This window comes from Branchiostoma belcheri, unplaced genomic scaffold (assembly GCF_001625305.1).
Source record: "Branchiostoma belcheri isolate BF01 breed outbred unplaced genomic scaffold, Haploidv18h27 scaffold82, whole genome shotgun sequence".
Lineage (NCBI taxonomy): Eukaryota > Metazoa > Chordata > Leptocardii > Amphioxiformes > Branchiostomatidae > Branchiostoma > Branchiostoma belcheri.
In genome coordinates, this window is record NW_017804487.1 from 731,960 (window position 1) to 749,812 (window position 17,853).

At 40.6% G+C, this 17,853-nt stretch overlaps 1 protein-coding gene and 1 pseudogene across 1 annotated transcript in view; one reads left to right on the forward strand and one right to left on the reverse strand.

Annotated features, from left to right (window-relative positions):
* LOC109486681 (E3 ubiquitin-protein ligase RNF139-like) overlaps positions 1-5,866 on the forward strand; it is a 9,345-nt gene extending 3,479 nt beyond the window's left edge. Inside the window, exon 3 of the mRNA XM_019790569.1 lies at positions 3,915-5,866. Coding sequence (XP_019646128.1) covers positions 3,915-5,578 — 1,664 coding nt within the window. The 3' untranslated portion in view covers positions 5,579-5,866. The remainder of the gene's footprint in view (positions 1-3,914) is intronic.
* Positions 5,867-13,808: 7,942 nt separating this feature from the next.
* Positions 13,809-17,853, reverse strand: part of LOC109486635 — a 19,022-nt pseudogene continuing 14,977 nt past the window's right edge.

Below are 17,853 nucleotides of genomic sequence, written 5' to 3' on the forward strand. Positions count from 1 at the left end.
CAAAAAACAGTTACTCAAGCAACTGGATATGATTTTGAAAACGTCAGACGTTTCAGCTAGTATCCACTAGCTTTCGTCAGTGACTGAGAGACCAGAGGGGAAAGCAGGTTTATATACACAACCTGTTGATTGATATGCAAATAGAGTGAAGACAAATTTTTGGAAGTCGAAAAAGGAACAAAAGTCAGACAAGTCAAGACAAGATGATGCAAATTAGTCTGAAAGCTCCTGTTATACAGGACAGGAGCTTAAGTGTTGTCTGTCCTCGGGGCTGGGAGTGCCAAATCCCAAGTGCCGGAAAGATCGACCCGTAGCCCCCCTTCCCTCGTTGAGGGTGGGGTTGTACATTCTTTCATATATTGCCTCTTTAACACCCCGTTCCCACCAGCGTGTTTCGCGGTCTAAGACATCCGTGGACTCGAGTTTGAAAGAGTGACCCTGGTTGTGTTGTAGGTGGTGGAAAATAGCTGAGGAGTAGCCGTTGGCACTAGGTCGGCAATGTTCCTTGTACCTTACTTTAAGCGGCCGACTTGTCTCTCCGATGTAGGTGTTGTTACAATTGGGCTCCTCACATTTGAGTCTGTAAATAACATTCGCCTTGGTACCCTTGTGAGGTCGGTCCTTAGGGTGTACCAGTCTTTGTCTGAGGGTTGAGTGAGGTTTGAAGTTAGTGGCTATGTTGAAGTTTTGGAAGATCCGTCGGAGTTTCTCAGATACTCCTTGGACATACGGAATAGTGATGTTGGCCTTGTTTTTGTTGGTCAATGGTTTGCACTTCTGGGTTTTCTTAGACTGATCTGAAGGTTTGAGCGCTTTGTTGAAAGTCCAGTTTTGGTAGCCACATTTAGCCAGGGCACCTCGGAGGTGTCTATGTTCGTCCGTTTTGGCTTGGTCTGAAGTGACAATGTTGTCTGCACGATGGAAGAGAGTTTTGATCACTGCTAGTTTGTGTTCCAAAGGGTGGTGGGAATCAAAGGCCAGGTACTGATCAGTGTGGGTTGGTTTCCTGTACACTTCGAAACAAAGGTTACCATCTTCCTCTACGATAGTTTTGGTGTCTAGGAAAGGGAGCATGTTGTCATGGCTTGGCTCCTGTGTGAACTTGATGTTGTCATCTATCTGGTTGATGTGGTCAAAGAAGTCAGCAGCTACCCTCTTTTTCAATCTGCACCAAGTGTCATCTACATATCGAAACCAGTTGGCCGGGGGAGTGTCATTGAAAGTGCTGAGGGCTTTGTTTTCAAACTTCTCCATGTACAGGTTTACAACAATTGGTGAGACTGGTGATCCCATAGCACAGCCGTGCATTTGTTGGTAGAACTGTCCTTTGTGGGTAAAGTATGTGCATCCTAAGCAGAGTTCTAGTAGCTCACAAACTTGGTCAACGGATAGGTTGGTTCTATCTGCAAGTGTATCATCGGCTTCCAAGGCTTCCTTGACTACTGACACTGCTTCCTTGGGTGGTATGGAGGTGAAAAGTGAGCACACGTCATATGAAGTGATGGTTTCATCATCCTCTACATGAATGTCTTTGATTTTGTTGACAAAGTCGGCACTATTCTGTACATGGTGCTGAGATTTCCCCACTAGTGGTCCTAAAATCTTGGCTAGAAAACCTGCTAACTCATAGGTGACAGAGCCTATACTGGAGACTATGGGTCGTAGAGGGACACTTTGTTTGTGGATTTTGGGAAGGCTGTAGAAAGCAGGGGGTTGTTCCGTTGTGGGATTGAGTTTTAGGTAGGTGGGGCGATCCAGAACTCCTTCGGTTTGCAATTTCTTGAGAGCTGAACTGATTTTCCCTTTAAACTTGATTTGATTTGATTTGATTTGATTTATTAGGCTGATAACACATAAGTAAGCAGCCAGGACTGCCCAACTAGCCGGAGGCTATTATAAAGGGCTAGCCCTCACAACAATAACATAAACAATTTGGAACAGTTAACATTGTCAGTTACAATTCAGATAGACATACTACTACTACATAACAGATGTTGTGGCCAAACGTTAACAAGCTAGAATATCCGGCCTGGTCGTCGTGCGTTTACTACAATTACATTTATATGTCAGGTTAATATACTATTACATAACAGATGTTGTGCACTATATTTACACTGTCAATACAATATTATTCTATTGAACTATTTAGTTTAAACTTGTTAGTGGGGTCCTTTTTCAAGGGCATGTAGGTGTCTTTGTCTCCCAATAGGTCCTGTACCTTCCTGTCGTACTGCTCCCTGTCTAAGACTACTGTGCATCTGCCCTTGTCTGCAGGAAGAATCAATATGTCTTGATTGGTGGCCAAATCTTTGAGAGCGGTACGTTCTTCCCGTGTGATGTTACTAGCAGGGGGTTTGGAGACTTTCAGGGTGGTAGCTACTTTGGTGCGCAAGGCTTCAGCTTGTCTCTGTGGTAAACGTGCCCGACGAATTGCTGACTCGGTTTCTGTCACAATGTCAATGCTGGGAATCTTGTTGGGTGCTACTGCGAAATTTAGACCTTTAGAAAGCAGTGATTTCTCTGGTTCTGTGAGAGTATGGCTACTTAGGTTTTTTACCCACCTCTCGTCGGTTTGGGCCTGTGTAGTGGTTTTGGGTTCGGAACTGTTTGATCTCCAATTTGGGTCACTATCTGCTGCGCTAATAGTCTTCTTTTGCTGTAAACGATCAAATTTGGTCTTCTGTCTGTCTTTTCCCTTCTCGTGCTGATCAAGTTGTCCGCGTGTTATGAACTCTTTAGTTTCGGCAAAAATCTCGTCTGATATATAGTTTCTCCCTCAGTAGTTTTTCAAGGTTAGATTTCCTCGCGTTTAGACCGTCTAATTTGTAGTTGATCTGTCTTACCCTTTCGTTTAGTAACTTTCTTTCCGCGTTGAAGATGATCTTGTTGGCGTTGAAGCCTCTGATGGAAGTTTTTAAGCGTAGGCTAATTTGCATCATCTTGTCTTGACTTGTCTGACTTTTGTTCCTTTTTCGACTTCCAAAAATTTGTCTTCACTCTATTTGCATATCAATCAACAGGTTGTGTATATAAACCTGCTTTCCCCTCTGGTCTCTCAGTCACTGACGAAAGCTAGTGGATACTAGCTGAAACGTCTGACGTTTTCAAAATCATATCCAGTTGCTTGAGTAACTGTTTTTTGGCATATCGTATTACCTGGATGTCTAACCTTCATCGACGAAAATATGTGTAATATCGTGTAAATTATTTAATGTGTAACTCTATTACCACATCTTGACTCCAAGATTGTGCTGTCGTTAAGTTTTTAAAACAGGATGTACATCTTAGAACGTAATTCAGCTTTATGCTGCAATGTTCTTGATTTTAGCAATAAACCATTTTTGATTTGATTGATTGATTTGATATACGTACATAGAGTCAGGTGAAAATGAGAACCCTACTACAGTTGAACATGCCCATATTGCATACTTCAGCAAGGCAGCAACTCACTGTCCACTAATCTGAAAATATAAATACAGAGTAATAAAACTGTAGCCAAAGCTTTATAACAGTCTTATCATATGAATGGCTACATATATTTTGCTACCTGTTGAAAGATGTTTCAGACGAAGAGTACCAGTAATACATTTTAGAAACTAGGGTTTGAATGAATGAAAGAATAATTATTTGGCTTTGCCATGAGTATGACAGTTTTTGGCAACACAGGTGCAATGTAGAAACACAAGCTGGCTTAGTACTAAAGTACTTTACAGTAGAGATTTGCTCAAAGCCAGTTGCATAAGTGTACATAATACTAGTAACAATACTTGTACATTTGGCTTTCAAGTTTCATAGTCTTCAAATCATAAGAATATGACTTTGCAAATTTTCTGAATAGAGACATCATTCATAGATTAAGGATTCTCATTTCTCACCTATGATTATATTTTTGATTATCTTTTCTTTTTTCCCAGGTTTTCTTGTTGCAGTTGGGGTCTTCGTGCTGACCCCAGATGTACTTCTCCGAGTCTACTCTTTCATTGGAGGAGTCCTAATCGCTCTGATTGTCTATTGGTGGAACAGTTACTACATCGCCCACTATCTCCAACAGACATCCTCAGACAATGCCCAGACTAGTATGAATGTCTTGGAGGACCACATGTTCGTCTATGGGCTTGTATTACTAGCAGTAATGACTGTGTTGTATACATTCACACGAGGCTATGCCCACGCTGTGGTAGGAAACTACATCCTGATTTCTTTTACGATTCCCCAGGTTGCTGTGTTGACCATGCCAAGATGGGTGATTGAAATGTCGCTACAAGCATCGCTTGTCATGTCGTACGGAGAACTGGTCACCTGTGCTGTTGTGAATGGGGTGTATATAATCTATCTGTCCAGATTTTTAATCCCGGTCGTGTTCCAGCTTATAAGAACGTACGGGATCCAAGCATTCGTGGAGAGTACGTGGATACGGCTACACATACCGGACGTATTGAGAGTGTTCTGGTTAACAAGAATAGCCGCCCAAGCTGTTGCCTTAGTGTACTTTGTAGTGATAGAAGAAAATGATGCCAGGGTGGTTTGGTATTTACCGGATAGTTCGGAGTGGTGGGAGATTGTGAAGGACTTGATGGTCAGTGGATGTGACTCGATGTTCACGATATCGGGGATGAGCTCTGTCATAGCTATCATCATGCACAACGTAGGGCTACTGTTGCAGAAGTTTCTCAATGTAGAAGACACGGAGGAGAAGAGGATAGGGACAGTTTCGGCTGTCCTGTTCTTCATCTTAGCCGTCCAGACGGGACTGACCGGTCTGGAGCGGAAGAAGCGGCTGGTACGCTTGGGTCGGAACATGGGGCTCCTAACGACCGCGATATTTCACTTCATACACAACATGGTGCACCCGAGACTGATGACGCTCAGCGCGCAACACACTATAGACATGAGAAGACACTACCCCCCACTCACCGTCAGTGCCTTCATCTTCTTCGTCCCTTTCTACTTAATCTACCTGTTGTGGAGTAACAGCAGCTTCAGCACGTGGCTGCTTGCGGTGACCGTGTTCACTGTGGAACTCCTGGTGAAAGTCCTCGCCACATGGTTCCAGTACGCACTCCTCTTAATCGACGCGAGACGAGAGCAGTACTGGGAGAAGCTTGACGACTACCTGTACTATATCAAGTCCACGGCGAACAGTATAGAGTTCGTGTTCGGGATATTCCTCTTCTTGAACGGTAGCTACGTCTTCTTCTTCGAGTCTGGTGGGACGATACGCGCCATCATGATGTGCATGCATGCGTACTTCAACATCTGGGTGCAAGGGAAGGAAGGGTGGAGGACGTTCATGATGAGAAGAACTGCAGTGAAGAAAATCAACGCTCTGCCGGAAGCGACGACCGCAGAACTTACGCGGTTCAACGACGTGTGCGCGATATGTTACCAGGAGCTGACCAGTGCACGGATCACCCCCTGTAAGCATTATTTCCACGCCATGTGTCTGAGGAAGTGGTTGTACGTACAGGACCACTGCCCCATGTGCCATAGAAAGTTGTACCAAACAGACGAGCCACAGTCTTCTTCTGAAGAGGAAAATCCAGATGTGTTAGATTTTGATATGGCAGATGATGACTAGCTATTAGTAAGGGATAGAAAATACCTTTTATGTGTAAAGTTATTCTGTAAATAGACAAAAATATTGTTCACTCAAAGAAAAGGATGTCAATATTTTGCAATCAGCTGTTAAAAAATTTGCCAAAATGACCCATATTTTGAAATATTGTAAATGTCCCAGCAAATTGTTAGGGTAAAAATGTTGTGGCCTGAATTTTCAATAGCAAGTTTAACTTCATGACTCTTAAATGTGCAGACATTTTTTTTTTCCTTTGTAAGACCACACCAATCTAATTTGTTGTGTCTCGGATTCGCCCTGTCCATTTTTCTGATTTGCAAAAAAAAAAAAAAATTTGGGGGGGTTCTAAATCAACTGCAAAATGGTCAATGAAAGACATATTTTGGCCCCTGGTTGAAGAAAGCCCTTTTCTTCCTCATTGTAGTTAGAGTTTTCAATTTAACATTGCAACTTTGTTTCATTAAAAGTTCAAAATCTACTCACTTCACGGCTCATACCGTAATATTTCCTGCTATCATGGGATGCCTTGGCCTTTTTTTTTTGCCGTCGCTTCATATTCGAGAAGCAACACATTAAATTGGTGTGGCCTAAAAGACAATTATTCAAACACAAAGCAATTTTATAGCATAAGATTTCATATTGAATAAATGGGTTGCTTCCCTCATGATGTAAGTTGTTGAATGTGTATTGCACAACAATAGACATATTTATCAATTTATATGTAAATAAAGATACATATTCTCGGAAAGACAATATGACAATTTGTTGCAATTGGTCATGCAATAGAATCTGCTGTTACCACACAAGCCAAAGAGCAATGAAAGGACAAAAAGTATATTATTTGTGTTTCTCACCTACATGTAATCAATAGCAATGTTTTGTATTTTTTGTGAATTATACATGTTGGCACTGAAAATGTTTAAAAACAATTGGATAGCAAATAGTCAATCAAAAATGGAAACTGTCTTGTCATATATTTTGAAGCCAAGTGACAATGAAAATTATATTCATGTAACTTGAAATGTTTGTTTGGTCGCATGTACTTTTGGGAAGAAAATTAAGTGTGACTCTTTTTAAAACATGTACATGAGTTTGGTTGTGTACACGAAGTATCTTTTCTTTGCTATAATGTCTCATTTTAAAATAGGTGTTATATTTCACCACAGTTGAAACAATCTTCACATACATGTATTCTGGTACCTACATACTGTGAGGAACACTAGCCTGGATTATGAAATGATTTGACAGAAATAATGTTAATATACTGATTAGTTTACACATGCAAAATTTCTGATCCACTGAATACAAAGCTGTCATTCAAAGCTGTATTGGTATATATCTTGAGAGTAATTTTAGGCCACAGCAAGTAATTTTCATGGATGACATCAGCGCGCGCATTAATGTTTGCCTGATTTTGGAAAAAAAATTGTTGCCTTCCGACAGTGGTCAATGTCTGTTGCCTTGCCGGAAGGTGGATGGCAGATGTAACTATTAAGAGAGGAGACAAGAAAAGACTCTGATTTAATGTTTGTTTCTTACTTTGATGTAGTGATATGTAATGTTGGCTGTGTATATGTGATGTTCCTATTGAATCAAAACCATTTGTTCAAAGTTTTTGTCAGCACTTTAAAATGTAGAAAACTTGTTTTTTTCGGCCCGTCTGGGTTTTTTTTTCGCCCGCTCGCATTAGATTTGGAATCTGCGGGGATGTCATCCATGAAATTTACTTGCTGTGGCCTTACTTGTGTTCTTGGGGGTAGGAACTTAAAAATATATCTTTTTAGGTTGACAGAAAAGTGTGACAATCATTATTTTGAAAGTTCGTTGTGTGGTGACTATCCTGTGCAATATTTAATGTATTTTTTTTTCAGTCACTCAGCAGTCCAATAATCTAGTTACCCTGTTCTTTGCATGACAGAAAGTGTATGTTTCTTTTTGTTTAAATACACCACATTTGAAAATTATTGACGGGATGTCATCATTGTATAGATTACCACGACCTTAGATTTACGATACGTTCAACTCGCTTAAACTTCTTGGGGGACTGGGAAACGTTCTGTATCCATTATTACCTCCATGTAGGTGATAAGAAGGGGAGTCATCACCAAGTGTCTTGACCATGTGTTCATGGACTTGGGAGACATCACTTTTTATCGATATACTTGATCACAGCACGAGCTTCTGTTCCTGACATTTTATTTTTTTGCCCTCACCCACCCAATTTTCACGGGGCGTCACGTGCTAATTGATGAATATCAAAAGTTGCATTTCTGTGGGCAGTGATGTTAGAAGTCATAGTATACAGCTATACCACAGAATGCCTCGCGGAGACTACACTTCCTTAGACTCCTCACCAAACAAGGAATGAGTGTCTCTGACCTCATTCAGTTGTACACAGCCCTTGTTAGGCCTGTGCTGGAGTACGGCTACGTGCTCCTAATGGGCTGTAGTAAAAAACAGGAACTGTCTCTCTCGAGAGAGAGAGAGTGCAGAGGAGAGCCTTGAAGATCATCTCTCTGGGTGGAAGGAGGAATGTTCCCGACCTCCCAACACTCCGAGAAAGACGTGAACTTGCGGCTGTCAAGTTGTTCAAGTGTATGCTCAGCCCTGACCACCCACTACATGATTTGGTACCAGGAGCCAGGTCGGACAGCGCAGGGAGGTGTTTGAGGAACTCTGGGGGAAAGCACGGACAAACAGACTGTATAACTCGTTCCTCCACTGCATGCACAATCAGACTGTACAATAGCCAAATGCAGACCTAGTGTTCTAGTGTTTCATGTCCCACTTTTGTATGTAATTGCCTTGTGCGTCACTTTTGTATATGTAATTGCCTTGTGCGTCTCGTCTATGTCAAGTCCACACAATTCAGGAGTACTACGTACCCCTGTTATGTTGACTGTTCTCAATAAAATTGAAATTGAAAATGGAAGTTTCACCTCTTTACTCTTGATGAGGCCGAGAACTTTTGATTACATTTAATTTGTGTTAAATTATAAATGAAAAAATTCCACACCATGAATATTATAAGTTTGCGCTATATTTAATAGATATGTCATCGACTATCCAATAGTCCTAATTTACAGTCTAAATGCAACCCATTAAAAAGTTCAAAGAAAATGTGGCATTTTAGTCTTGCTTGTTTTTTTAATCTTACAAACTTAAGTGAATATAACAGCAAAACATATTTCCGAATTGACCAAATTGGTTTAATCATACAAGCAAATTGAAAGAAACATTCTGTGTAAATATATCATGAAATCTACGGCCTAAAATGTGTGTTATACTTGTAGTTATATTGAATATATAAATCATTTCAAGAAGGTTATTTAGTTTAGTGAATACTATGATTGCGAAAATGTTGCCACCAACATGGCAAGCGCTCTACGGTGTAACTTACCATCTCTATGTTGCTGATTAGTAATTTATTTTTACCTTTTTCTAATTAGGTAACACTGACATGATATTACGGACTAGTACGAGCGGTGAAAATGCTACTAAACCACAGGGATACAAAGCGTAAATTATAAATTTGCGATAGTACATAGCAGATTTTATGACAAGCCGGCACATGCTGGCCTTTTGCGGCATTCATGAGCCGGCACTGTGCTGATGTTCTGGAGTTCTGCTACGGTAGAGCCTAGGTAACATGAGTGACATCCTCCGTACTTACCATCGACTACAGAGGATGGCACCCAGCATGAGCTTCGGAGATTTGTTTATTTGTTTATGCCATGTTGATTTGATTATATGGATGACATCCTCTGGGAACCCCAAAACTGATGCGCGCGTGCGAATAAAGAAAAGTTTTGCAAAAAAAAAGTTGCTTTCACTATGAAATCTACGTGGTCATGAAGGTTGAACAAATGGCACAGAATATGTTATGGCGAATAATCTACTCTTCGAATTCATTTCTTTACATTTTTGTCTTTTTTCCTTTGATTTTGGCATTCTACGACATTGGTATCGTTTCTAAATGTTTTCCTTGCAACTTATGGTATATTTTTGCTCATTTAGCAACTGTTTTGCACGATTTACAGTATGGTTGAAAACTTTTTTCTTTGGAAACGGCCGAAAATTCATGCGCGCGCGGATGTCATCCATATAATCAAATCAACATGGCCTTATTATAATTCACCACAAGTACAAACATACAAGTGGAAGGGAGGACAAAACAGTATTGACACCTGTACAAGTTGTCCTCCCAAACACAACAATATAAATACAGTTCAATACAAATTACAAAGTCGAACAATTGTTGACATGAAATATATAAATTCCTACAATAACATACAATAGTCAATAAAATGCAATACAATACACTGCTATAAAATAGCATTCATTATATACAATTGTAACAATATTAAAAACTAGTCAGAATACTAATGAGGCCTTAAAGCTGTACAGGAGGCACACCCACAAGACGTGGTCCAAGAGCAGGGGAAGTCAGAACTGTAGTGAGCATTGAATCTAGTGAATGTAGCTCTTACAAGCGGTCACTTGAATGCCAGAATGATGGGCAATTGAGTGGCTAATGCACCAGTATTGCAGACATCAGGATTCAGCTTGTTGATATTGGTGATTGGCTTGTTGGTAGAGATGATGGTATTCTTGTGAACAGGCGAAAGTCAATGTCCGTTAGGACGGCATTCCTAAACCTCAATCAGTGTGGCCTTAGGCAGGGGAGGATTGGCAGATATACCGCTTTTTCTCTGTGCATCCAGCAAAGCTCCACATCGGATCAATGACATGTCCTGGGTGTAACCAGTAGTGAAGGCAAAGTGTGTCTTTGATGGGAGGGTAATTTAATCCAACTGGGAATCCCTGATAGAGAGGATTAAGTCAACAACGTAAGGCACGTTAAGATTATAAGATCTACCTATAACTGAAGGAAATCAACAAGTTAAAGGGATCTTTAAACTATATGCAATTTATCTTGGAAACTAGAAAAGTAACATTTGCTAAGCAAATGCATAATGTTTACCTTCGGATATGGTATGCTCTGTTAATTCTTACTCAAACACATTCACATACATGTATATGGTGACAGGAGTCTAAATGCCTACAATGAAATTACCACATTGTGTGTGTGTCACATTGTGTAACCCGACACCAGTTACTATGGTGACAGACGTAAACAAAAGAGGCCATTGTCCAGGTTAGAGGTTAGTGTTTGGAGAAGAAATGGAAATGGAGCAAAAACAATATGTTTTCCTTCGGTAAACATGAAAAACTATACGCGGTACAATGTACCATGTGCGACTGCATTAGGTATCATCACAGCAATGTGCAAACGTAGTCAGAACATAAAATTCAAATTAAGAGAAATAGCAATTGGAATATTTAATAGAGGTATTCGTATACGTATATGACACTACGTCAGATACGCATTGCGATAGGCCTATTTTAAAAAACCAGGACCGTACATGAGATATCAAATCTATGGGCACCGGTGCAGTATCGTAAAATGCTACACAGGTGCCCATAGATTTGAATTACATGTATAAAACTTTTGTTTAATCTGTTTTCGTAGATGTAAAAACTAGTTTACACACTTCAGTTATTATTTCTGTGTCTTGATTTTGTTAAATTAATCAATTATTTCATTGTTTAATTTTGATGTTAAATTCAAATATGTTTTGTCATGTATCACAGTTACCTTTGTTTGGGGTAGGCCCTTTAAAAAAACCACCTAGGTTTCTGGCCTACCCCGCATATCCTCTTATTGTTATATTATTTGATTATGTAACTTTTTTATACGTGCAAATAATAAATAAACAAATAATAAACATTTAACGTTATCAACTATAATAATAACAATGCCAACAAAACACGTACCCTGTAACTGTGGCCCTGGTTCCAGTCCATCCCGTCTACGTACGTAAATTCTGGTATTGACACCCAGCCGCCAGTATTACAGGTCACGTTCAACCCGATCCAATGTTGGAAGTTACCTCCAGACGTGTGGACCAGGCGTCTTAGAGCGTGGTCAAATTGTTCTGTTCTAGGCATGGCTAGAGTCGCGCCTTCCTCCACACAGGACAGTTGAGCGTCCCAAAAAGACTTGAGGCTGGAAGCGAGTTTTATGCAGGGCCACCCGACTCGTATGTAGCCATCCTGGCAACCACCATTTCGCATGTTCCAAGCAACTGCATAGCGATCACAAAATTAAGAATTAGTTGTCATAACATAGAAATGGGTCGATACAAGAAAATACCAAATGGCCAAAGGTTCTGTCCATTTTTTCCAAACATGATTGAAAATGAGCACCATTTTATAATGGATTGTACACTACACAATGATAAGCGCCTATTGCTGTTCACTTTTCTTTCCGCTTGTTCAATTGATTTCAATACGTTATAGATCCTATAGATAAATTCAACTACATTCTCATATGACAGATATGAGAGATAACAAAAATACAGCGTTCAAATAGGAAAATATATTAAAGAATGTTTCGATCTTAGAGAACACATGTTAGAGAATAGTTAACCATTATTGTTACATCATACATACATATGTATACTCTGTACGTCAGATGACGTTATCCATACATTGTAGAAGACCATACAAAATTCCCTGTACTTTTTCGTGTCAATAAAGAATCTGTATGAAATAAAGAATAGGAAACTATGAGACCACCCTCTGCAAAAAGGCAGTGCGAAGTTTCAGTTACAGGATAGATATGAAAAAAGAGACATTTCCCCAACACAAATCAAAACACACTCAGTACACACTTCAGGAAGCTGAGAACTGCTTCCCAAGTACGTATGGATTTGCTGTGGTTGTTGTTGTTACATGTTGATTTTCTGCTTTTATTTCCTGTCGCTGTTGCAAATATTTGCCTGCGGTCTAATTTCTGTTGTTTGTTCTCCATCGCCCAAAACGTATGTATGATGCTGATGATATCAACCCAGAAAAGAACAAGAAACAGTCATGCCTTCAAATATCAGAGTTATCAACCAAGAATTGAGGTATTAAAAAACTCGTATTATCGTAGACTGGAACTCGTTGACACCAAGCACAGTTGGGGTATCATCACTAGCAAGCTTTAAACATTTCCTGCAATCAAATGTGCAAAGATTGAGTGTAACAAGCCGTTCGGTGTGATATAGCCAGCTGCCGCCGCGCCGCGTGCCTGCGAAGCTGGTGTGTTATACCGGCTATACCGATACAGATACATGTATATAAACTGAATGTAGCGAAGGCCTACCCGGAAACACTTGGACTTCACACAGGCTCACAATCCGGCGGTAACCGGGAAGACGAACGCCCACAAGCTTTAAAGCTGTTAGTAAAATACTCAATCAAGACGGCCAACCATGAATACGATCAATGCCTTGTAGCTCTAACCTATTTTGTACACAATACAAAACACGTCAGGTGGTTAAATAACGACTTAGGAGCGATTTTGTCTGGCGCGACTGACCAAGAATTAGATTTCAGAGTCGATAAATGCTTAAAGACTGAGCAAAATCCATTTCAGAATAAATGTCTTCTCTAAGTTATAAACTGACGTGTTCAAATTAATATACAAGTATACAAAAAATCCATTGTGAGTAAAAAAAAATCTAATTTTACACACTATAGTCCCAGCAAATTAAAAAAAAATCTAACATGACTTGAATAGCGGGCAACACCCTTATTAATTGGGAAAAGAGGACAACTTGGTCAAGACGGTGAACGCACCATGTTACATGTGCTGATTTACATAGGAGAAATCAGACAATGTCCGTAGGAAAAGGGTACAGCATAGAAAAACGACAGCGACGATAACAAACAAATAAGGCACATGACGCGCTTTATTGTTGAAACTGAGATGCAAAAAGTTGACAAATCTCTAACTCTAAGCTACCTCCACCTTACAGCATTGCAGGGTGAAAAAATTACATTTCCATGCATTAATAAGTTACATGCTCAAACTGTAACCAAACGCTAAAGATCTGGTATATTTACAGATACTAAAACAAGAATACTACATGTTGTTGACTAACTTCTATAACGGACGGACAGTGACACTTGCGGAGAGTACAAATTAGTAAAGAATAAAAGAATAACACAGGAAACTGACTTCTCAAATGACCCGGTCCGTTCATCAAATACAAGCATTGCAACAATAACTTTCTTGCTACATAATGAAATATCTACACTGGTTTTACACCAACTTTTCGCCCGTCTGAGTGTGCACTTACTTGAAAGATTTTTTTTTAATTTTTCACACATGTAAGAGACCTTATGTGTGAGTCCGCATGTGCCTCTTTAGATTTGACAGTTGACTAAACTGCTTGCTGCACTCGGTACACCTGAACGGTTTCTCACCTGTGTGAGTCCGCATGTGTCTCTTCAGATCTGACAGTTTACTAAACGACCGGCTGCACTCCTCACACCTGTATGGTTTCTCACCAGTGTGAATCCGTATGTGTCTCTTTAGATCTGTCAGTGTACTACACTGCTTACCGCACTCCTCACACATGAATGTTTTCTCACCAGTGTGAATCTGCATATGCCGCTTCAGACTACCGAGCTCGCTGAACTGCCTACCACACTCTTCACACGTGTAGGGTTTCTCACCGGTGTGGGTTCTGATATGACACCTCAATTGATCCAGCGTAATGAAGCACCTGCTACATTCCTCGCATTGATACGGTTTCTCACCTGTGTGGGTCTGAATGTGCGTTTTCAGATTGACATGCTGACTGAAGCTTTTGTCACATCTCTCACACCTGTACGGTTTCTCGCCTGTGTGAATCCGCATGTGTCGCTTCAGACTACCGAGCTCGCTAAACTGTCTGCTGCACTCCTCACACGTGTAGGGTTTCTCACCGGTGTGGGTCCTGATATGAGACCTCAGGTGAACCAGCGTTCTAAAGCACCTGCTACATTCCTGACATTGATAAGGTTTCTCATCGGTGTGAGTCCGCATGTGTCTCTTCAGCTGACTCAGCTGACTGTAGTTTTCGTTACATTTCTCACATCGGTAAGGTTTCTCACCAGTGTGAGTCCGCATGTGCCTCTTTAGACTACTCAGCTCGCCGAACTGTCTGCTACATTCTAGACATCTGAACGTTTTCTGACAAGTGTGAGTTAGCATGTGTCTCTTCAGACTACTCCGGTAACGAAACTCCTTGCCACACTCGCCGCACTTGTGGGTACGCGGAGAATCCTTCTCTCCACGCCCACTCTCTCCCTCTTGTTTCGGGTGAGATTCAGCTTTGGTCGCCATGTTGGTCAAACTCGTAACCCTGCAGGAACAAGTATAACATGTCATACATTTAATGGAATTTGGTATCTGGTATATGTGCAGACTCTCACCTGCTGTATTGAAAAATTCATATAAAGATGTAACCGATCATTGCATATTCACAACACGGGATATCATACAAATGAGATATCACACGAATATACACCGCCGTAGTACCGTATAAAGTCACTCCACTAGATTACAACCCCAACATATACTTACCTAATATGTATGCACCACACCAGTTATATAATGTATGCACCTAACACCTTAGTAGGTCGGTTTAATGGGTTTAAAATGTAACCTATGGCAGTGCTCATAAATGATGCACAGGAAGACCAAATCATACTCGGTACTTACCAAGATGCACTGTAACAGACGTTCCAAAGTACTGCAAGGTGATTTCACAACGACACAGATCCTCACGGCTGCAGAGTCAGTACTGACAGAAACAGAGCAGTCAGGGACGCGTTTATATAGGGACTGAGTGGGTGGATAAAACCGGTCCGTTGGGATATTCTTGATTACAAAACAAAAGAAACCACAATAATGATTTGCATAGTGAAGAATCAGACAACATCAAAGGAAAGCACCGTGCTTATTTGCATACTAGAAAAATCAGACATCATTCGTAGTAAAAAGAGACCGCCATATTTCACATGATCTCACATGACTGATAATGTACGCCACTACTAATGATAGCGATTGAGAGACAATAACATATTACCTGAATTTATAATTGAGATTGAGAAAGTTGACAAATATCTAAATATTGCATTTTACCCACTAGTTCTTGTTCTAATCTATACTGTGTAATGTCCTAATGTTTCTATATCAAGGACATTTGCTCGTATCACGCGATTCACGACCGATTTGGAGTCTCTGGTAAACACAACGAGTGTAAGAGGTCAACAAAGGTCTTACCTGTCTTTCAAACTGTCCAGAGTTGATACAGAGCCGAAGTAAGGTGAAAATCGCCTCAGATTGGAGATAAATAAATGACACCACACGCACGGTGGCGGTTCAGCGTCAGCGTAGGTCAAACCAATCGAGGGCAAAGGTTAAAGGTGACAAACCCGATTACCCGGGTCCAGGACGCCTTGTCGAATATTGCATTTTTCTGGTATATCAGTTTAAACGATTGTCCATGCTACAGTTAAAAAAAATTATATAGTGAAATAGAGACGAAGAAAAATGAGGAAAAAGAAGATATTTGCAAAGATGCCGTAATGATGATGATGACTAGTTACGAGATATATGTAAACGTACCATGTTACGTTTGCTGATTTACTTATGAGAAATCAACAAAAGGGTAGAGCATGGAAAAATGAAAGCGATAATGACAAACAAATAAGGCACATAACGCGCTTTATTGTTAAAACTGACATGCAAAAAGTTGAAAAATCGCTACACTCTAAGCTACATCTAGCCCACAGAACTGCTGTCAAACAAACAAACAAACAAACAAACAAACAAATTACATTTTCAGTAGTTGACTAAGTTCTACAACAGATGGACAATGAAACATTGACGTTAAATAAACGGTGTCCTATTATGTAAATGTTGCTATCTAATCACTACACTATTGCATTTTGCACAGGACTTCTAGCTTTAATAAACAGGCTACGAAGCATCCATCAATCGTTATATGAAATCACCTCTATTGCGCTATAACTCCACAGTAGAGTCATGTAGAGAGTACACTACTACATGTAGATCAAACAGTCAGGACATTTAAAGCATCACCACCCAGTAACCGTTACAAAGACACTGGCAGTCTTTCGCGGGAGTGTTTTCAGTTGGCACTCTTACGAAAGCTTTTGTTGCCTTTTTAAGACATGTACGGTTTCTGCGCTCTGTGAGTTCGCACGTGTCTCTTTAAACTGCTGCTTGTGGTAAACTGCCTGCTGCACTCCTCACATTTGTACGGTTTCTCGCCAGTGTGAGTCCGCACGTGTCTCTTTACATCTGACAATGTACTAAACGACCGGCTGCACTCCTCACACCTGTACGGTTTTTCACCTGTGTGAGTCCGCATGTGTCTCTTCAGATTCCCCAGGTCACTGAACTGTTTGCTACACTCTTCACAACTGTACGGTTTCTCACCAGTGTGAGTTCTAATGTGCCTCTTTAGATCACCTAGTCCACGAAAACACTTTCCACATTCCTCACACTTGTACGGTTTCTCACCTGTATGAATCCGCACGTGTTTTTCAGACTACCCAGCTCACTAAACTGTTTGCTGCACTCCTCACACCGATACGGTTTCTCACCTGTATGAATCTGCAAGTGTCTCTTCATATTACCCAGCACACTGAAGCTTTTGTTACATTCCCCACATTGGTACGGTTTCTCACCAGTGTGAGTTCGAACGTGCCTCTTTAGAGCACCTAGCTCAAGAAAACACCAGCCACATTCCTCACACCTGTACGGTTGCTCACCTGTGTGAGTCGGCATGTGTCTCTTCAGATTACTCAGCAGACTAAAGCCTTTGTTACATTCGTCACACCGGTAAGCTTTCTCTCCTGTATGAGTTAGCAAGCGCCGCTTCAACTCATTTAGGTAGCGAAACTCCTTGCCACACTCGCCGCACTTGTGGGTACGCGGAGAATCCTGCTTTCCACCTCGACTCTCTTCAGGTGGGATTCAGCTCTGGTCGCCATGTTGGTCAAACTGCTGATCCTAAAGGAATAACGTACAATTCAATGTGTCAAATGAATGGAATTGACAATCGCGTATATTTGTCTGACAAATGAGTAAATTTTATTGCAACTGTTTACCACCGATGGGTTTTACTTGATTACGAAACTAAGGAAAGTATTTTGTGCCGACTTGCATAAGAGAAATCAGACAACATTGTTACATAAAGATACAATCAGTTGGACAATAACGATAAAGACAACAACATGCATATTATTTGTTTTATCTTATTGTTCAAACTGAGATGAAAGAGACGATTGTCTGCATACAATGGGGCTGTTGCGTGTCTGCAAACTGTTTGATCTTATTCAATGAAAGGTCCTGAAATGGCCATTAT